Source organism: Anolis sagrei, chromosome 2 (genome assembly GCF_037176765.1).
Source record: "Anolis sagrei isolate rAnoSag1 chromosome 2, rAnoSag1.mat, whole genome shotgun sequence".
NCBI classification, from domain to species: Eukaryota; Metazoa; Chordata; class Lepidosauria; order Squamata; family Dactyloidae; genus Anolis; species Anolis sagrei.
The window spans coordinates 70,069,254-70,085,594 of NC_090022.1; the positions used below are offsets into that span (position 1 = coordinate 70,069,254).

The 16,341-nt window shown below is 41.5% G+C and overlaps 1 protein-coding gene across 1 annotated transcript in view; it reads right to left on the reverse strand.

Annotated features, from left to right (window-relative positions):
* SEMA3G (semaphorin 3G) overlaps positions 1 to 15,847 on the reverse strand; it is an 86,370-nt gene extending 70,523 nt beyond the window's left edge. Inside the window, exon 1 of the mRNA XM_060765843.2 lies at positions 15,514 to 15,847. Coding sequence (XP_060621826.2) covers positions 15,514 to 15,673 — 160 coding nt within the window. The 5' untranslated portion in view covers positions 15,674 to 15,847. The remainder of the gene's footprint in view (positions 1 to 15,513) is intronic.
* Positions 15,848 to 16,341: the final 494 nt, after the last annotated feature.

Here is a 16,341-nt window from a genome sequence, read left to right on the forward strand (position 1 = left end):
ACAGCAGTGGGTGCATACATTACAAGTAATTCAGGCAGATTTGTGTTTTCTGGTTCTAGAATGTATGCATATGTGTTGTTGTTGTTGTTGTTTGCTGTCAAATTGACTTTGACTTATGGCTACCCTACTGCCTATCCTAATTTATCATCTTTTTCATGATGTCCAAAGCCTTAGTTTAGTCATCTTGGCTTCTACTGAATTTGTTTCATGACCCGTTCATACAGGACAGGTCAATAAACAGTTTGAGATGTTTGATATTGAAATACGACATTTTTATTGCCATCTCTGGCAAAGACTTGTGTACTGTATATCTGATTCAGTTTCCCTCCCTCAAGCAGCTGTTTCCTCCACAGCCGATAAGTGTCAAAGTGCCTTAAAAGATGCCTTATCAGAGGACCATTCACAGCCAGCCAAACAATTAACACACTTCAAGCACTAAAAATCCTCCCTCTTCAACACAGAAATTACCGTGAAGTAAATTTCAAGGAAGGAGCAGCATGAAATTGAGACACCGGAAATATAGTCCTAGCTTGACTACTTCATTCAATGCTTTTATGTTGCACATTTTCAAATTTGCCTGAATGAAATGCAAGGAACTTTCCCAACAGGAATAAAATTGGCCTAGACAATCTTAATTGTCTTACAGAATCAAATGCCATGCCAGGGAATAGCTATTTGGAATAGCTATTGTTTCTTGCATTACAGAGTGTGAGTACATTGAAAATTGTTCACAGCCTGAACTCTATTTGCTGTGCTCACATTCCGTTAATAACTTTCCTTGTCCTTTTCATTTTAATAGGTTTTTATTTGGTTAAATAAGTAAAATATAACAATGTCGCAGTCACCTTTACAAAAAAAACAAACAAACCATTTTTCCATATATTCTTATAACATTCTGATGACCCCTCCTATAATTTACAATTCTATACTTATCAGCTACTTATACCTATCCAATTTCTACCCTTCCTTTTCATTTAGACGCCAAAACTATATTGCTAAATAGCCAGGTGAATTTTTAAATTATTACAATGCTTGAAATTTGGGAACCTAACTGGAGGAAGAACCAACAATTACTTTATACACAGCTAATGTTATGAAATGTCTAGAAAAAGACAATGGAGGCTATTTCCTATTTGGTAATGAAGTTTATCACACCGCCCTAGCTATGATCCCATCCCAAACTTCACACATAGAGCAATTACATCAGAAAGGAGCTCCTTGGTGGCTGTTGACTATTTCCAAGTCTGCTATGAGAGACATGGAGACAAAGGAGATGGGGCAGGGCACCTATAGCTTGAAAACCTGCTAGTTCCTCACATAGCATACAATGCAATGTGAAATTGGTCTTATTATAATGGACTTATTATGAAGGAGTTTTAAGGTTTTGGGGGAGGAGGGTTGGGATTCCCACAGTTTTCAGGAATAATTCAGTCTGGAAAACTGTGGGAATGGTGTCTGGACTGCAGTCCAGACACCAGAAGTAATGGGTTTATCCCACACGCCTTCCTAGAATGTGCGGAATAAGTCCACTATCTAATTAATACACCACAAACCAGGGTTTTCCTAGTTTGTGGCGAATTAATTGTAGGTTGTGCAGAATGTCATTTGGACAGCCCCCTTTTTATTGAGGTAGTTTCTGCAATAAAGGGTTGTCTGGATGCGCCCTCAGTTGCCTTGCTAACAGTTTTCCTGGTTTGTTTGCATTTTCAAAAAAAATGGTGTTGGTTATACCTAATCCTCTGTTCTAACTCATTTGTGAGTAACAAATCATATTGCTGTTGTAATTTAGTCAAAGGAAAATGTTATAAGTGTCATCACAGGCTGGCCAACTACCAGTTATTTCTCTTCTTCTAATTGCATTTATCCTGCTGTAGAGATGGAGGAGGTGTTTGTAGATTTATCTGTCTCAGGTACCAGGATCTGCTGGCTTTATTCAAACAGTAAAATCCCTTCAGTCAACTCTACCTTCTGAGTCCAATTTGGAACAAGAAGGGGATGTTTAGAAAGTTTCAGCTGACAGAGTCTCCCCAAACAAGCAAACAGTGTTGACTTCCATTGACCATGTACAAACAAATAAATGAAGAAGCACACATGGCACAAACAGTTGCTCTTAACAGGGTAAACTCAAAGCTTTCTTAAGTGCATCTACACACAGTGAAAGAAGCTACAAAAATATACAGCAACATCTCTGGAAAACAACATCCAGAAATGCTTACAAGAATTTCAAAGGGTGTGGCAGAATCTTGCCTTTTCCCAGTTAATCCTGCCTGTTGACACATCTTACTTGGAACCACCCCCAGGATTGTCCTACAGTGAGCTCTTGTTCTTCAAAGATTTATCTCCCTCTCTCTTACAGCTGAAGATCTAATCACAATCTCTTAACAGGGAATTTCTGTCCCAATTCACTTCTGGTGGTTTTCTACCTCACACAGGCAGCCTTAACAATCATGAGAGTTCTATGGACTTGTAAATTCAATTCTTCGCTCAGGGAGACCATTAGATACCCATGTGTAATAGCACAAAGCTCCATTTTTGAGTAAGGATGGACAGAGTGGTGTAGCAGTTTGAGCATTTGATCACAATTTTGTAGGTCAAGGTTCAACTCCCTGCTCAGCCATGGAAAACCCACATACTCTCAGCCCTAGAAAATATGTGATGGGTCACCATAAGTCAGAAACTACTTGAAGGAACACAACAGCAATGGTGTACAAGAGTAAATAACTGGAAAATAATGATTCAGCTCCTCACAGAGCACAGCTGAGATTCATTCCCTTATATTTGTGTCCCCAGTCCTTGGGAGTTTACAGCATAATGTTTTATTTTATAATAGAAAAACTCCGGTGGTTAAATAGTCTCAAGACCCTTTCAAGTCATATGGGCAGGGTGGAGAAAATAAAACGGCTGCTTAGTACTTTAGTATAGGAAAGCTGAAGACAATGCAGGGGAAATGAATAAAAGCAAATCCAGCACTGGTTACACTTGCAGCAGGCTTGGGCATTCTCTATCAACGTCTTCAAGACCAGCTGTGTGCATGTGTGTATGATGGTGCGGGAAGAGACCGTAAGTCTGACCGTGAGACTTTTCTCCTCCACAAATAAACAAGAACATAAAGGGAAGATCTGTTTAAAAATAAACTACAAGGGAAAGGAAGCTGAGAGGAAAGCAAGACACTCCAGTGTGTCAAAGGAGAATGGCGAGGATGTTTTGGCCCTGGCTTTTTTCTTTAAACAAACTGAAAGTGGGGGGAGGTCATTTTGAATGTGTGATGGAATAAACAGTGAACCACACAGTGCAGATCTCCAGGAACAAACACCATCCCTCCTTCTTAGTGCAGGCTCTGGTACGGGCCTTCCCAGAGCATCGGGCTGATAATGTTCAATATTCAATTGGATTTGTGCCCAAGACCCAATGCTCTCCCAGATCCCACACAGCTTGGCTTTGTATCCCTGCTGTCAATGGCTCTGTGTAGCAGGTGCTCTTTCTATTCTTATTGAATCTCAAGGAGAAGTTTGGCTGTCTTCCAGAAATCAAGGCAATAAATGAATGTATAATATTGAAAGTAGGTTATGAGAGTTACCAGTTTATTACCAATATCTGCTTTAATCAAAACTTCACAATACAGCTGAAGACACATCTTTGAAATGAAACACACACACACACACACATGACCCTTTCAAAGAACTGCTCTAAAAGTTATATATCGAAAGACTTAAACACCACTATTAATTGCAGTTTCTCAAGCTGCTCCTCACACACACACACACACAAAACTAATTTGGCAGTTTCCAGGGGTGAGGAAGGCAAGTAACACATATGTCTCCAAATGATTTTTTCCCCTTCAGTTCCATAAAATGTCTAGCACTGAAAAAGTAAAACTTCAATGTCTGCATTGCCCTCTTCCTATGCATCGCTATATGGAGAACTACTATGGTGGCTCATAGCCTAAATTAAGTTGACTACTTTTATACTTAATAGTAAGCTTGTATATTTGCCCTCTTCATACCTTTTTTACAAAGCAGAAAGAGATATTTTAAAAGAAGTAAACATGATTATTTATTAAAATATAAAGGGGTAAACTAGGGACACAGGAATCCAGTGGTTTGTTCCTTGACTACAGCACTCAACTAAGTTTCAGAGATAAAATAAAATTTATAGTTCACCAAAAACAAACAAGAAAACAAACCTTGCTTTGATTATGTCACAGTTCACCACCTTCTGCAGGTAAGCAATGTTTATCCCTAGAATTCATTCTCTTTTTCCTACATTTTCTGCAACCAGCATTTGAAAGAATGCAATTAAAGATATAATGCAAGTAACTACAAGTTGTTTCTGCTGTGAGAGAATTGGCCATCTGCAAGGACGTTGCCCAGGGGATGCCCAAATATTTTGATCTTTTGGCATCTGTGTGGGAGGCTTCTCTCATGTCCCCACATCGGGAGATGGAGCCGACAGAGGGAGCTCAGCCAAGCTTTCCCCTGCCAACACAAAGGTCTAACCCGCTGCGCTGCCACAATGGAGGGACTAACCCATATCATCCAGGCTGACAAAAGGACAACACACCCAAATATGTCAGAGGTCTCTGCTGTGACGCAGAAAATGCAAGCAAAAGAGCAAAATGATACTGTTGATGGAAAACCAGAAACACATGGACAAAGATCTACAAATGGCCCATTTCATGCTAAGAATGGCAATTTGCTTGTAATGACAAAGCATAGATCAAAACATCAAGTTAATGATAACAAGCTATTAGTTTCAGAGTATACTACCATCTTTTTGGCCAGATGTCACATACCATCCAAGTGCTGGGATTTAAATCTTAACCTCAGTTGGCAGGAATGGTTGGATGGGTGGATATAAACAGTAAGGACAGGGGAAAGTGAAATCAGACGGTATGGAATTACTTAGTAATTTGCATGTAATTTGTCAGTCTGGAGTTACTTAGAATGTAGTATGGTATTAAGGTACTTAATAAGTGGACATCCTTATATTCATTAACAAAGGTTAAGCCTTTGGAGCTAATTGAACCTATAGAGCTTATCTATAGATCAGTCCTTTTCCAGACGTTTCATCTTTTAACATGTTTTTGAAACATGTTTGCTTAAGACTAACCACCTAATAATGTGTGATAAAAGTGTTAGGTTAAAAAGTTTCTGAATATTGCTGTTTTTTGATGCCAGACTCAAGATGAGTGTAACTGTCTACAAAAGTGCTTCTCAGACAATCTGATGTGGAGGAAGATCCGTCACTTTTTCCCCCCGAATGTGCTAAGGGGCCAGCACCATATTTTAATTTTACTCCTACAAGTACAAAAATAAACATTTTCATCTTTCATTGAAAGCCTGCCATCACAGAGAAAAATGTTTGGTTAGGACAGACCACATGTTATACTGTAAACAGTGTCTTCCACTGTTATTGCTACACCTCTTTTGAGAAATAAACAGAAGATGAGTGAATTGAGTCAGAAGGCACATTAGATATAGAATGAAGATATTTTGGTCGAGGCTGTGATAACCTCTGAATCCACTTCCCTGTATGAAAATGCACTTATTACTGGTTTCACACATTCAGTAGCAGTCACACTACTGAAGTGACGTTTGAATCAAACCTTAGCTGAATGCTTGATTTAGAAAAACAAAAACAAATGTAGGATATTTTGAAAAGCTAGCCCCTAGACCAGTGGGTTTTTTTTTACAAGGGCCTGTTTGACCAGGGATCACTCTCCAACATTAGTACCAAAAGGGGTAGAGCTGGTCAGCTCTGCAGAAAGAAGTGGAAATAAAATAAAATTAATAAAGAGGAAGAAGGTTCACAGACCAGATTTTTGTTCTCATGGCCCACTGCTGGGCCGTGGCCCATAGGTTGAGAACAGAGGGCCCTTCCAGACAGGCCCTATATCCCAGGTTTTCTGTTTATCCCAGATTATCTGGTATTGGGGACTCATATAATCCAGTATAGCACAGCAAACCTGGGATCAGATCTTGGTATATAGGGCCCGAGAGAATTTGTTTGTTTGTTTGTTTTAAAAAATCTGTTTCAGACTAAGACCTGATCCAAAAGAATATCTTCTTTGTCATTTTAGTACCTGAACTAACCAGGGACTAAATTTTGAGGTTTTGATATGAGGTAGACATGTTTCTTGGGGCTCCACTGAGTGACACCAGAGGTTGGGATTCTGTTCCATGCCATCATGGGATTCAAAGGTACAGAGTTTTTTTTTATGACTGCTCCCTTTTTTTCTCTCCTTGAAGCAGCTGGATCTGCAGATATGTCCTAACCACACTCCTGCTTTTCAAAATAAGCATTTCTTTTTATTAAAATTTCAGTGGAGGTGGTCCATGAACTTGTGATACTTGTGGATTCTTACGTTTGCTATGGAGCTTCCTCTCCTTAGGATCCCCTCAGACCCCAACAGACTCAATTTAATGTGTGGGTGGCTATGGTCCTGTGGCACCTTCTTATATACAAGGCTCTTTCCTGTGTCTTCTGTTAGCAAGCAAAGACGGCTGCCCTGCTGGAATCCTGTGCCCATTGTTATCCTGAGCAATTTATTCACATTCTTGGGCACTGCTCCAAGTCGTATCACAAGAATAATTTGTGGCCCAGTTTGCAGTAATCGCTCATATTATTGTTTCTGTGAGCATTCATATGTTTTCTTATAAATTACAGGTATTTGGTTAGAGAAGCTTTTAGAGGAATGGTGAAAGAAAAGCTATTTATAAGTGTCAGTTTTTAAATAGGTCAGGACAATAGCCATTTTGATTTAGAGTCTGTGAAAGTTAGCTTTAAAAATAATTTCTCCAGCCTGTGAATGTAATTAGTAGATATGTTTTTCACAAAATAAATAAGGAATAGATGCAACTGGATGATAACCTCTGTGACACATAAATATTTGCACTAACATCTTACATTTTTAAAGGAGATTCGTTTTACAATACCTCCTTCCTGTAATGAGGCAAATGGCCAGGAGTACAGTGTCCTTATGGATAACTCCACTGGGGATCGTTACCCTTTCCAGCTCTGATCATTTTCCACAACAAGCATTCGTCTGGGCCTTAGCCAGGACCACATCTGTCCTTGGTGAAAGGCTGCATGAGTATTCAATCAAAGCTGGGGCAAACCCAACTCTTCTGTTTTGTGTTTCCGCTATTCTACTAGCTACTCCCAAAAGCAAACTTTACCCTATATCCTTTAGTCTGTTTGAGGTTAAGAAGACTTTGTTTTCTGGCCACAGGCTCTCATTTTGCATTCAGTCAGATCCTGGAACAATGAGGAATATCCAGCTAGAAAGAGAAATTTCTGCCCAAATATGTGCAGATGCTGCTTTAACGATAACAATACTTTTGTGAAGAGCTGTTCTCCAAATTATTTGCAAATAAAGATCCCTGTAACTATTCCCATGAGATCAAAGTGTGGGTTTACCAGTAGCTTCCACAGTGGAAAATGATACGATATATTCTACTTGAATAAAACTACAATTTTTATCCCTCGTTCTTGTCTTGCCTTTTGTACTTTCCTTATTTTTACCAGCCACCAGTGGCGCAGTGGGTTAAACTGTTGAGCTGTTGAACTTGCTGACTGAAAGGTTGCCGGTTTGAATCCAGGGAGCAGGGTGAGCTCCCGCTGTCAGCCCCAGCCTCTGCCAACCTAGCAGTTTGAAAACATGCAAATGTGAATAGATCAATAGGTACCACTCTGGCAGGAAGGTAATGGCAATCCATGTAGTCATGCCGGCCACATGACCTTGGAGGTGTTTATGGACAATGCCAGCTCTTCGGCGTACAAATGGAGACGAGCCTCAATTCCTAGAGTTGGACAGGACTGGACATAATGTCAGGGGAAAACCTTTACCTTTACTTATGAACATTTCAAAAAGATGAGACACCAAAATCCTACATGCGATCCCAGAAGCCCAAGCCACCATGGCAAATGGTTTGGGATGCTGGGAGCTGTAGTCTAACAAAATTATGGTATCAAAGATTGGAACTATTGCCCTACAAGCGAACATAAGTCCAAGAAACTCTATTCCCAAAAGACAATTGTATGTTTTACAGCCATAGTATAAAGTCTCTTTGTGATATGAATTGCCCAAACTGCAGTGTTCAAGTATCTTTTGAGTTTTACTCTTGATGGAACTTGGCCAGGTTTATAGGGTCATAAAATGCTGGGACTTCTTATCTAGAAACATTAGTACACCGCCATCTTCAAGTCCTTTCTCCAAAAGTTCACCGAGCAGTGACACTTTACAGCTGCAAGCATTTTATTCAAAATTTTGTTTTCCTTTGCATGAATTTGGTAGAAACATGGCATTTTGTGACGATGGCTTTTAAATCAGGATGAACATAGCACTCCAACAGGGATGACTTCTCACATTAGTTTTCATGATGAGCGTTTATACTCTGAAAAAACTACCAGAGCAAAAAAAAAATCCCTTTCATCCCACTCAGAAATGCTCTTCCTTTACACAGGCAGCATAAATAACCTCATCTGGGGTACAAAAAAGAAGGAAGAGGCAAGCTGAAGAGCTCATTCAATATGATGCATTTCCTTAGCAAGCAAAGGATACTTGACCATTTTCCCACAGCCATCATGAGGATATCACTAACCCTTTCCTAACTTCAGTTTAAATTCCAGGGATATAATGCTGAATCAGATAGAACAGAGTGAGTTGCATCTTTCAGTTAGTCTCAAAGATGCTACAAGGTCCCCTAGGACTATACCATAAAAAGGAATTTAAACAAATCCTTCAAATTTATAGATAGAGGCAAAGCAAACAAGGCACAAGGAAACAGACTGTTGATATTAATTCCATAGCTTTATCATTGATAAGGAAGCCACAACGGATCTAATAGTTTACCAAGTGAAATGGTAATCAACAATGATAGAGCTCATAAACTTTGCTACTGCAATAAATACATATGCTAACATTAAGGTGTAGATGTATCCTTGGCTTATTTATTTATTTATTTATTTACTACGCTTATATACCGCAATTCTCAGCCTACTGGCGACTCATTGCGGTGTACAACATAGAAAAACAGGTGCAAAATACAAACATAGTGACAAATAATCCGCAGTACATCATTAGCAAAACATCTCATCAAAAACATCAACATTATTACAAAGCCATTACTACAAAGCCATTATTACAAAGCTTAGGCTTCAATACTTGGCACCTGCCATCATTCACATAAATCCTTGACCTTTGTTTAGTAAAAGCAGAAGAATGTAAAGCATCCTCCCCAATATCATCAGAAGCCAACCTTTTGTTAAAACCAGACAGACAGAAACACCACTGACCAATCATTCTGTGGTCACATTTATACTGTATACTGAGCACTCAGATCACGTATCCCCATGATTTGGTCACAGTCATAATTTGAAAACAGAGACAGGGCCTTCTTGGTGGTGGCCACCCATCTGTGAAACTCTCTCCCTAATGAAATCAGATCGATCCCCTCTCTCCTATCCTTTAGGGAAAAACTTATATCATGGTTGTGGGACCAAGCATTCAAGCAGCAGACGCAGTGATAATTTAAATTACTTATGAGACTGACAATGGATAGACCTCGGATTATTACTCTGGATTGGGATTTGGATTTGTTTAATTTTTACAATTTGATGTTTTTAACTAATGTTTTAATTGTGATTTTATTACTATTGTTTGTTTGGCATCTAATGGTTGCCTGAGTCCCCCCGGGGGTGAGAAGGACATGATATAAATGTCTGAAATACATAAATACAACAGGTCAAAGCTCCTGTAACCTCCTATGAGCTCCTATAACCTTTCAATGAAGCAACAGTACACAGATTGACAGAGCAGTCACTTCAATGTGTATGTTGCCTCAACTACATCTAAACCCACTACTAACAGTTACAATCAACCTTATAGTGAGCATGGGTGGGGAAAAAGAGCAGACCATCTGTACATCACAGCCTAGACGAGGCTCTAGCCCTTACTGATCAGCTGCTGAGAGAGTTGAGAACTTTTGAAGTATCTGAGATACCATTCTTGCTACCATTTGTACCATTTATTGTGAGATAGTATAGTCCTTGGATAAAGAAAAATAAAATCCTGGAGGCCAGGTTTCAAATCCCTGCTCAGAGATGGGAACCCACTGGATGACCTTGGGCAAGTCCCACACTCTCAGCCTCAGAGGCTGAAAACCCAGAACCTCAATCAATGGCTGATACCTAATGAAAGACTCCCTCCTGGGCACACAGAAAGCTGGGTGACTTGGAAGGCGCTAAACAAACTGCGCTCTGGCACCACGAGATGCAGAACCAACCTTAATAAATGGGGCTACAAAGTGGAATTCATGGCAGGCGAGTGTGGAGAAGAGCAAACTACAGACCACCTGCTGCAATGCAACCTGAGCCCTGCTACATGCACAATGGGGGACCTTCTTATAGTAACACCAGGGGCGCTCCAAATGGCCAGCTACTGGTCAAAGGACATTTAATCAACTACCAGGCTTGCAAACTTTGTGTTTTGTTTGTTTGTTTTTAATGCAATACAACTGTTTGGTTTGCTCCTGACACAACAAATGAAAGAGGAAGGCTAAGATTCACTGAACAAATCTTCTGAAGAACACACCATAATAAGGATCCCTTAGGATACATGTGCCAAACTCAAGGCCCATGGGCCTAATCCAGCCTGCCATGTCATTTTATGTGGCCCTCCAGGTTCTGGACTACAACTCCTGTATTTCTCATCATTCAACATCATGACTAGAGTTGATGGGAGTTGTGATACTGTAACATACTGGATACTGGAAGGCTGCAATTTGTTCTGTTTAGTCAGGAGAGTGGGGTTTTTAATTTTGATATAAGGCTTGTGGATATGATGTGTGACTTTAAATTGCCCATTATACTTTCCCTAACCTCAGAGCCACAAGTGCTGTTGGGTTGCAATTCCCATTATTTCTAGCCTACATGGGGGTAATCAATAGTGATGAGAGTTGTATTTCAGTAACATCTGGGGACACAAACTAGGGGGGGAAACTAAAGAGCACCAACTCTTATATATATATAAAAGTTGCCCTTCTGTATCCACAGATTCTCCATCCATGGATTCAATGGTTCTTTGAAGGCAACCCAAAGGCTGATGTAGCCATTGATGAAAATGAGTTTGACACCTCACTGTAATTCAGAAATAACAACAAAGAAAAATCCTTGATAATTGAAACAAACAGTTATTTGGGAAACATGGAGACAGAAGGAAGAGGGTACCAGATTTCATCAGAAGAACAGTCTGCACGTAAGAAGCTACCATTACAGCCCCTAATAGGATAGTATCTGGGGATGGCAAGGGCATTGTCTTGCCAATAAGAATTCCATTTCTCCACTTAATTTTTATTTCAGCCCCCAAATTTCAAATATTGCCATGATTTAAAACTTCAGGTGAGCATTTAGAAATGCAATTTAGGCATCTGAAAAAACAGGACAGGCTAAGATGCCAAAAGAATGAAAAAACAGCAAGAGTTCTAGATATGAACAATTCTCATTGGAAGGTGAGAAATATGGGAGTGTGCATGCACGTGTTTCAACTAACTTGTGGACTTATGGTGGTACCATGAATTTCATAGGGTCTTCTCAGGTAAGGAAGCAGTTTGCCAGTTCCTTCCTCTGAAATGTAGCCTACAGCACTTGGTATTGGTTGGTGGTCTCCCATTCAAGTACTAACCAGGGATTGAACCTGCTCAGCTTCCAAAATCAACAGGATCTGGTTCCTTTAGCAGTGGTTCTCAACCTGTGGGTCTCCAGGTGCTTTGGCCTATTACTCCCAGAAACCCCAGCCAGTTTACCAGCTGTTAGGTCAAAATATCTGGGGACCCACAGGCTGAGAGCCATTGCTTTAGGGTGCTTCAGCTGGGAGTATAGCTACTGAATGAAATTTCCATTGTGGGCAAAATATTAATAGAGGGAGAGGGGGAATGTTCTCATTTTGCATCCGTCTCATGGCAACACTCCTAGTTTTTGACATCTCCAAATGAAAGCAACTACAGCCTCAAGGCTCGCTACCTGCAATCTTGGGAAAACACCACTAAAAGTTAAAGTTCACAACATTAGCTCGTGGATGAAGTAGGAGAACCGCTTATTTAAGCTTCAACAACAACAACAACAACAACAACAACAACAACATTTTTATATCCCACCACCATCTCCCCAAAGGGGCTCGGGGTGGCTTACATGGGGACCAAGCCCAACAGAAACAGAAATAAAATATAGCACTAATTAAAATACATAGCATTTCAATAATTAAAACAGCAAAACCAAACAAAAGACATCATAAAAACATAAGAACACAATAACTATCAACATGTAGCCAAGAACATTGGGTGAGTTCAGCTACAGGAGGGCAAAGCAAGGGCTAGTGCAATACAACTGTGAGCATCCTTTGACATTCTCTCGGTGACAGCTTGCTATTTATGTGGGAAAGGGCTTACACAAAACAACTCTGTATTATTTTGTTATATGGATTTGTACACCACCTGCTTGGAGACTGCTTTACAGAGTGGCTTACAGAATCCAGATGCAATCAGTCAAAGCAATAAAATCACAACATAGGAGCTCAACGGTCTTCTGAGAAAGCATACCGAATGGATAAAAAGCAGGAAAGGAAGAATTAAAGTGTGCAAAGGAGAAGCAAGCCTCAATATCGTAATGGAAAATGTAGAAAATGTCAATAAAACCATTCATTGTGTTGTTGAAGGCTTTCATGGCCAGAATCCCTGGGCTACTGTGAGTTTTCTGGGTTCTATGGCTATGTTCCAGAAGCATTCTCTTCTGACGTTTCACCCACACCTATGGCAGACATCCTCAAAGGTTGTGAGATCTGAGCTCATCCTGAAAAAAAAACCTCACAATCTCTAAGGATGCCTACCATAGCTGAGGGGGGGGGGGGAGGGGGCTGAGGCTGTGAGGAATGGTGGGAGTTGGAGTCCAAAACACTTGGAGGGCCCATGTTAGTCCATGCGTGGTCTAGACAAATAAGTTTATTTAGTAGACTAGATTTATAGGACTTTTCCTTTAAAAATAATCAGATCTCAGCCCTCAAATATTATTGCAGGATTTGAAGGTCAATAATGGTTTGAGGATTCAATTACGACTCTGGAGATCAGGGTTCCAGTTCCTACTCAGTCATGAAACCCACTGGAGGCCTTGGGCAAGCCACACTCTCTCAGTTTCAGAGGAAGGCAATGCCAAACTTCTTCTGAAGAGATCTTGCCAAGAAAACCGCCATGATAGGTTCCCCTGAGAATGGACATGGGTCAGAAATGTTTTGAAGGCACACAATACCAAAATAAATCCTGAAGTTTTCAAGCAAAATGTTAGCATGAAAATCTCGTAGTCCACTATTTCTAATCTATCTGGGTTTCAGACGTAAAAGCACTAGGTTGCCGTAAGGAATGAAATGCAAGAAATGTTTGAATTTTACTTCCAACAAATACTACAGATAAATAATGAATGCACGGTATAAAGTGGAGTATATATATCAGGCACAGGATGCATCTGGAATATAGAGTCAATGCTGCTTGACATCTCTTTAATTCTCCTGGCTCAATACTATGGAACCCTGGAAATTGTAGTTTGGTCAGGCACCAACCCTTTTGGGCGGAGAAGGTGAAAGGCCTTGTAAAAACTCCCATAATTCCAGAGCATTGAGACATGGCATTTAAATTGCTGTGAAACTGCACTAATTCAACAGTGTAGAAGTAGCCCAATGTGTGAAAAATTCTGGAAATGTTGACTGAAGAGAAAAGTTTAACATCAGACCGTGAAACACATCATCTCTAGCAGATCAATTCATGCAACACGTGCTCTCTCTCTCTCTTTCTTGTTCTCAATTTTACAGGTAAAAACAGCTGGGATCTCCCTCTAAGTTCCTTATCTGCAATGTTAAGAAGATCACTCTCAGGCTGAATAGAAAACTAAATTCCTTGCTATTTATTTATTGTGTCAGAAATTAATTGAGGATATAGTAGTGATGTATTTTAAAATACAAACAAAATTAAAGGCTTGGCATTATGCTAAATGTCCTTTGATCGGTAGCTAGCAACATGGAGTGCCTTTGGTGTCGCTGCAAAAAGGTTCTCCATTGTGCATGTGGCAAGGCTCAGACTACATCGTAGTAAGTGGTTTGTGGTTTGCTCTTCTCCACACTCGCATGCCATAGTCTCCACTTTGTAACCCCATTTCTTAAAGTTGGATTTGCATCTCGTGGTGCCAGAGCACAACCTGTTCAGAACTTTCTCAGTTGTTTCCTGTGTGCCCAAGAGAGTGTCTCTCATTCACTGTAAGCAATGGATTGAGGATTCCTTGCTATGGACACATAGTAACTCAATGCTATGTCATCCTGGGAGCTGCAGTTTGACAGGTTTGATCTGCTTCTCCACCATCACTCTTCTCCAAGAGTGATGGTGCCTCACCAAATGATAAAGCCAAGGACCTCACAGCATTGAGCCATGACAGTCGAAGTGATGCCAAAGAACATGGATTCTACAGTCAAGGTGCTCCCCAAGAAATTAATGAGGTTGCCATATGCCAGGTGTCCCCATGGGCCAGATGTGGACCCCCAAGGCCATTTACTTGACCCGCAGTCTAAACTTTAAACTTAGGGTCACCCTCACTCTGAAACAACTTGAAGGCACAACAACAACAATCCTAATTGATTTGACTATCTCATCAGCCAAAAGTAGGCCATAACTTTCTATTGAAATATTGGTATGTTGGTTAAAACGGGGTTTCCTCACAGTCTTTGGCCCCTTCCTTTCCCCACTCAGTGGCTTAAGAATGTTAGAATGTTGAGGCTGGCCAATCAGAAACCATATGCAAATTAGTAGTTCAAGGTAGTCCATGTATGGGCCAACTTGGCCCCTCTCTCCTTGTGTTTTGGACTTCAACTCCTAGCATTCCTCAAAGCCTCAGGCCCCTTCTTTCCCCCCCCCCCCTCAGCCACTTAAGAATGTTAGAATATTGAGGCTAGCCAATCAGAAACCACATGCAAATGAGTAGGTCAAGATAGTTCATGCCTGAGCCAACTTGGGCCCTCCAGGTGTTTTGGATTCCAACTCCCACCATTCCTCACAGCCTCCGCCCCCTTCCCTTCCCCCCTCAGCCACTTAGGGATGTTAGAATGTTGAGGCTGGCCAATCAGAAACCACTTGCAAATTAGTAGGTCAAGGTATACCATGCATGGGCCATCTTGAGCCCTCTCTCCTTGTGTTTTGGACTTCAACTCCCACAATTCCTCACAGTTTCAGGCCCTTTCTTTTTCCTCCTCCACCGCTTAAGCGGAGGCTGTTAGGAATGGTGGGAGTTGAAGTCCAAGACACCTGGAGGGACCAAGTTTGCCCATGCCTGATCCAGACACTGGATCCATGCCTCTGCTCAAACTGGAGTGGTGTTGAATTTAGAAAGTATGTTTTAACGGTGGGTTTTTGAGTAGAGGGCTGAGTGCCCATAATCGGGATCCCCGGGCGGGGGGGGGGGGGTCGCATGTGTCACAGGTACCTTTATAGGAGAGGCGAAGGCGGGGCACGCTGCCCTTGGCGGCATCTCCGTGGGCGAAGGAGGTCCAGGCGAAGCCCCACCAAAGGGCCAGGGCAGTGGCAGCAGAGGCAGAGAGGGATCCACCGCTCCCTCCTCCTCCTCCTCCTCCTCCGGGCTGCATGGTCCCCTTCACTGGCCGCCTCTCTCGCCTTGCTCCGGCCAAGAAGACACACTTCCCGGCGCGCTTGCTAGAAACTCTCAGCCAGGAGGAGCTCCGCTGCCGGCCAAAGTTTTATCCAGGCGGGGCTCCAGACACGCCTCCCAGGACTCCCCTTGCAAGGCACCAGCCACTACTAGGCACAGCTCTCGTCGGAGGGGTGTGTGTGTGTGTGTGGGGGGGGGTGCCTACGAAAGGGAAGTCTGGGGGGGGGGGGTCCGCTTTATTCCCCCTCGCTTCTCTGCGCCTCTTGAGTCCCCTTCCCATCTGCCTCCTTCTCCAACCGCAAACCCCAAACGACTCCCTGCTGCAAATCCGCTGACTGATGGAGAAGAAGGACTCGGATGCCCGTGTTTCTCCACCTTCCTAATGCCGACACCTTTTTAATACACTTCCTCATGTTGTGGTGACCTCCAACCATAAAATTATTTTCGTTGATACTTCATCACTGTAATTTTAGTACTGTTCTGAATCGTAATCTAAATATCTGATATGCAGGAATGTATTTTCATTCACTGGACCACATTTGGCACAAATACCCTATACGCCCAAATTTGAATACTGGTGGGGTTCAGAACAGGGATTGATTTTGTCATTTGGGAGTTGTAGCTGCTGGGATTTAGAGTTCACCT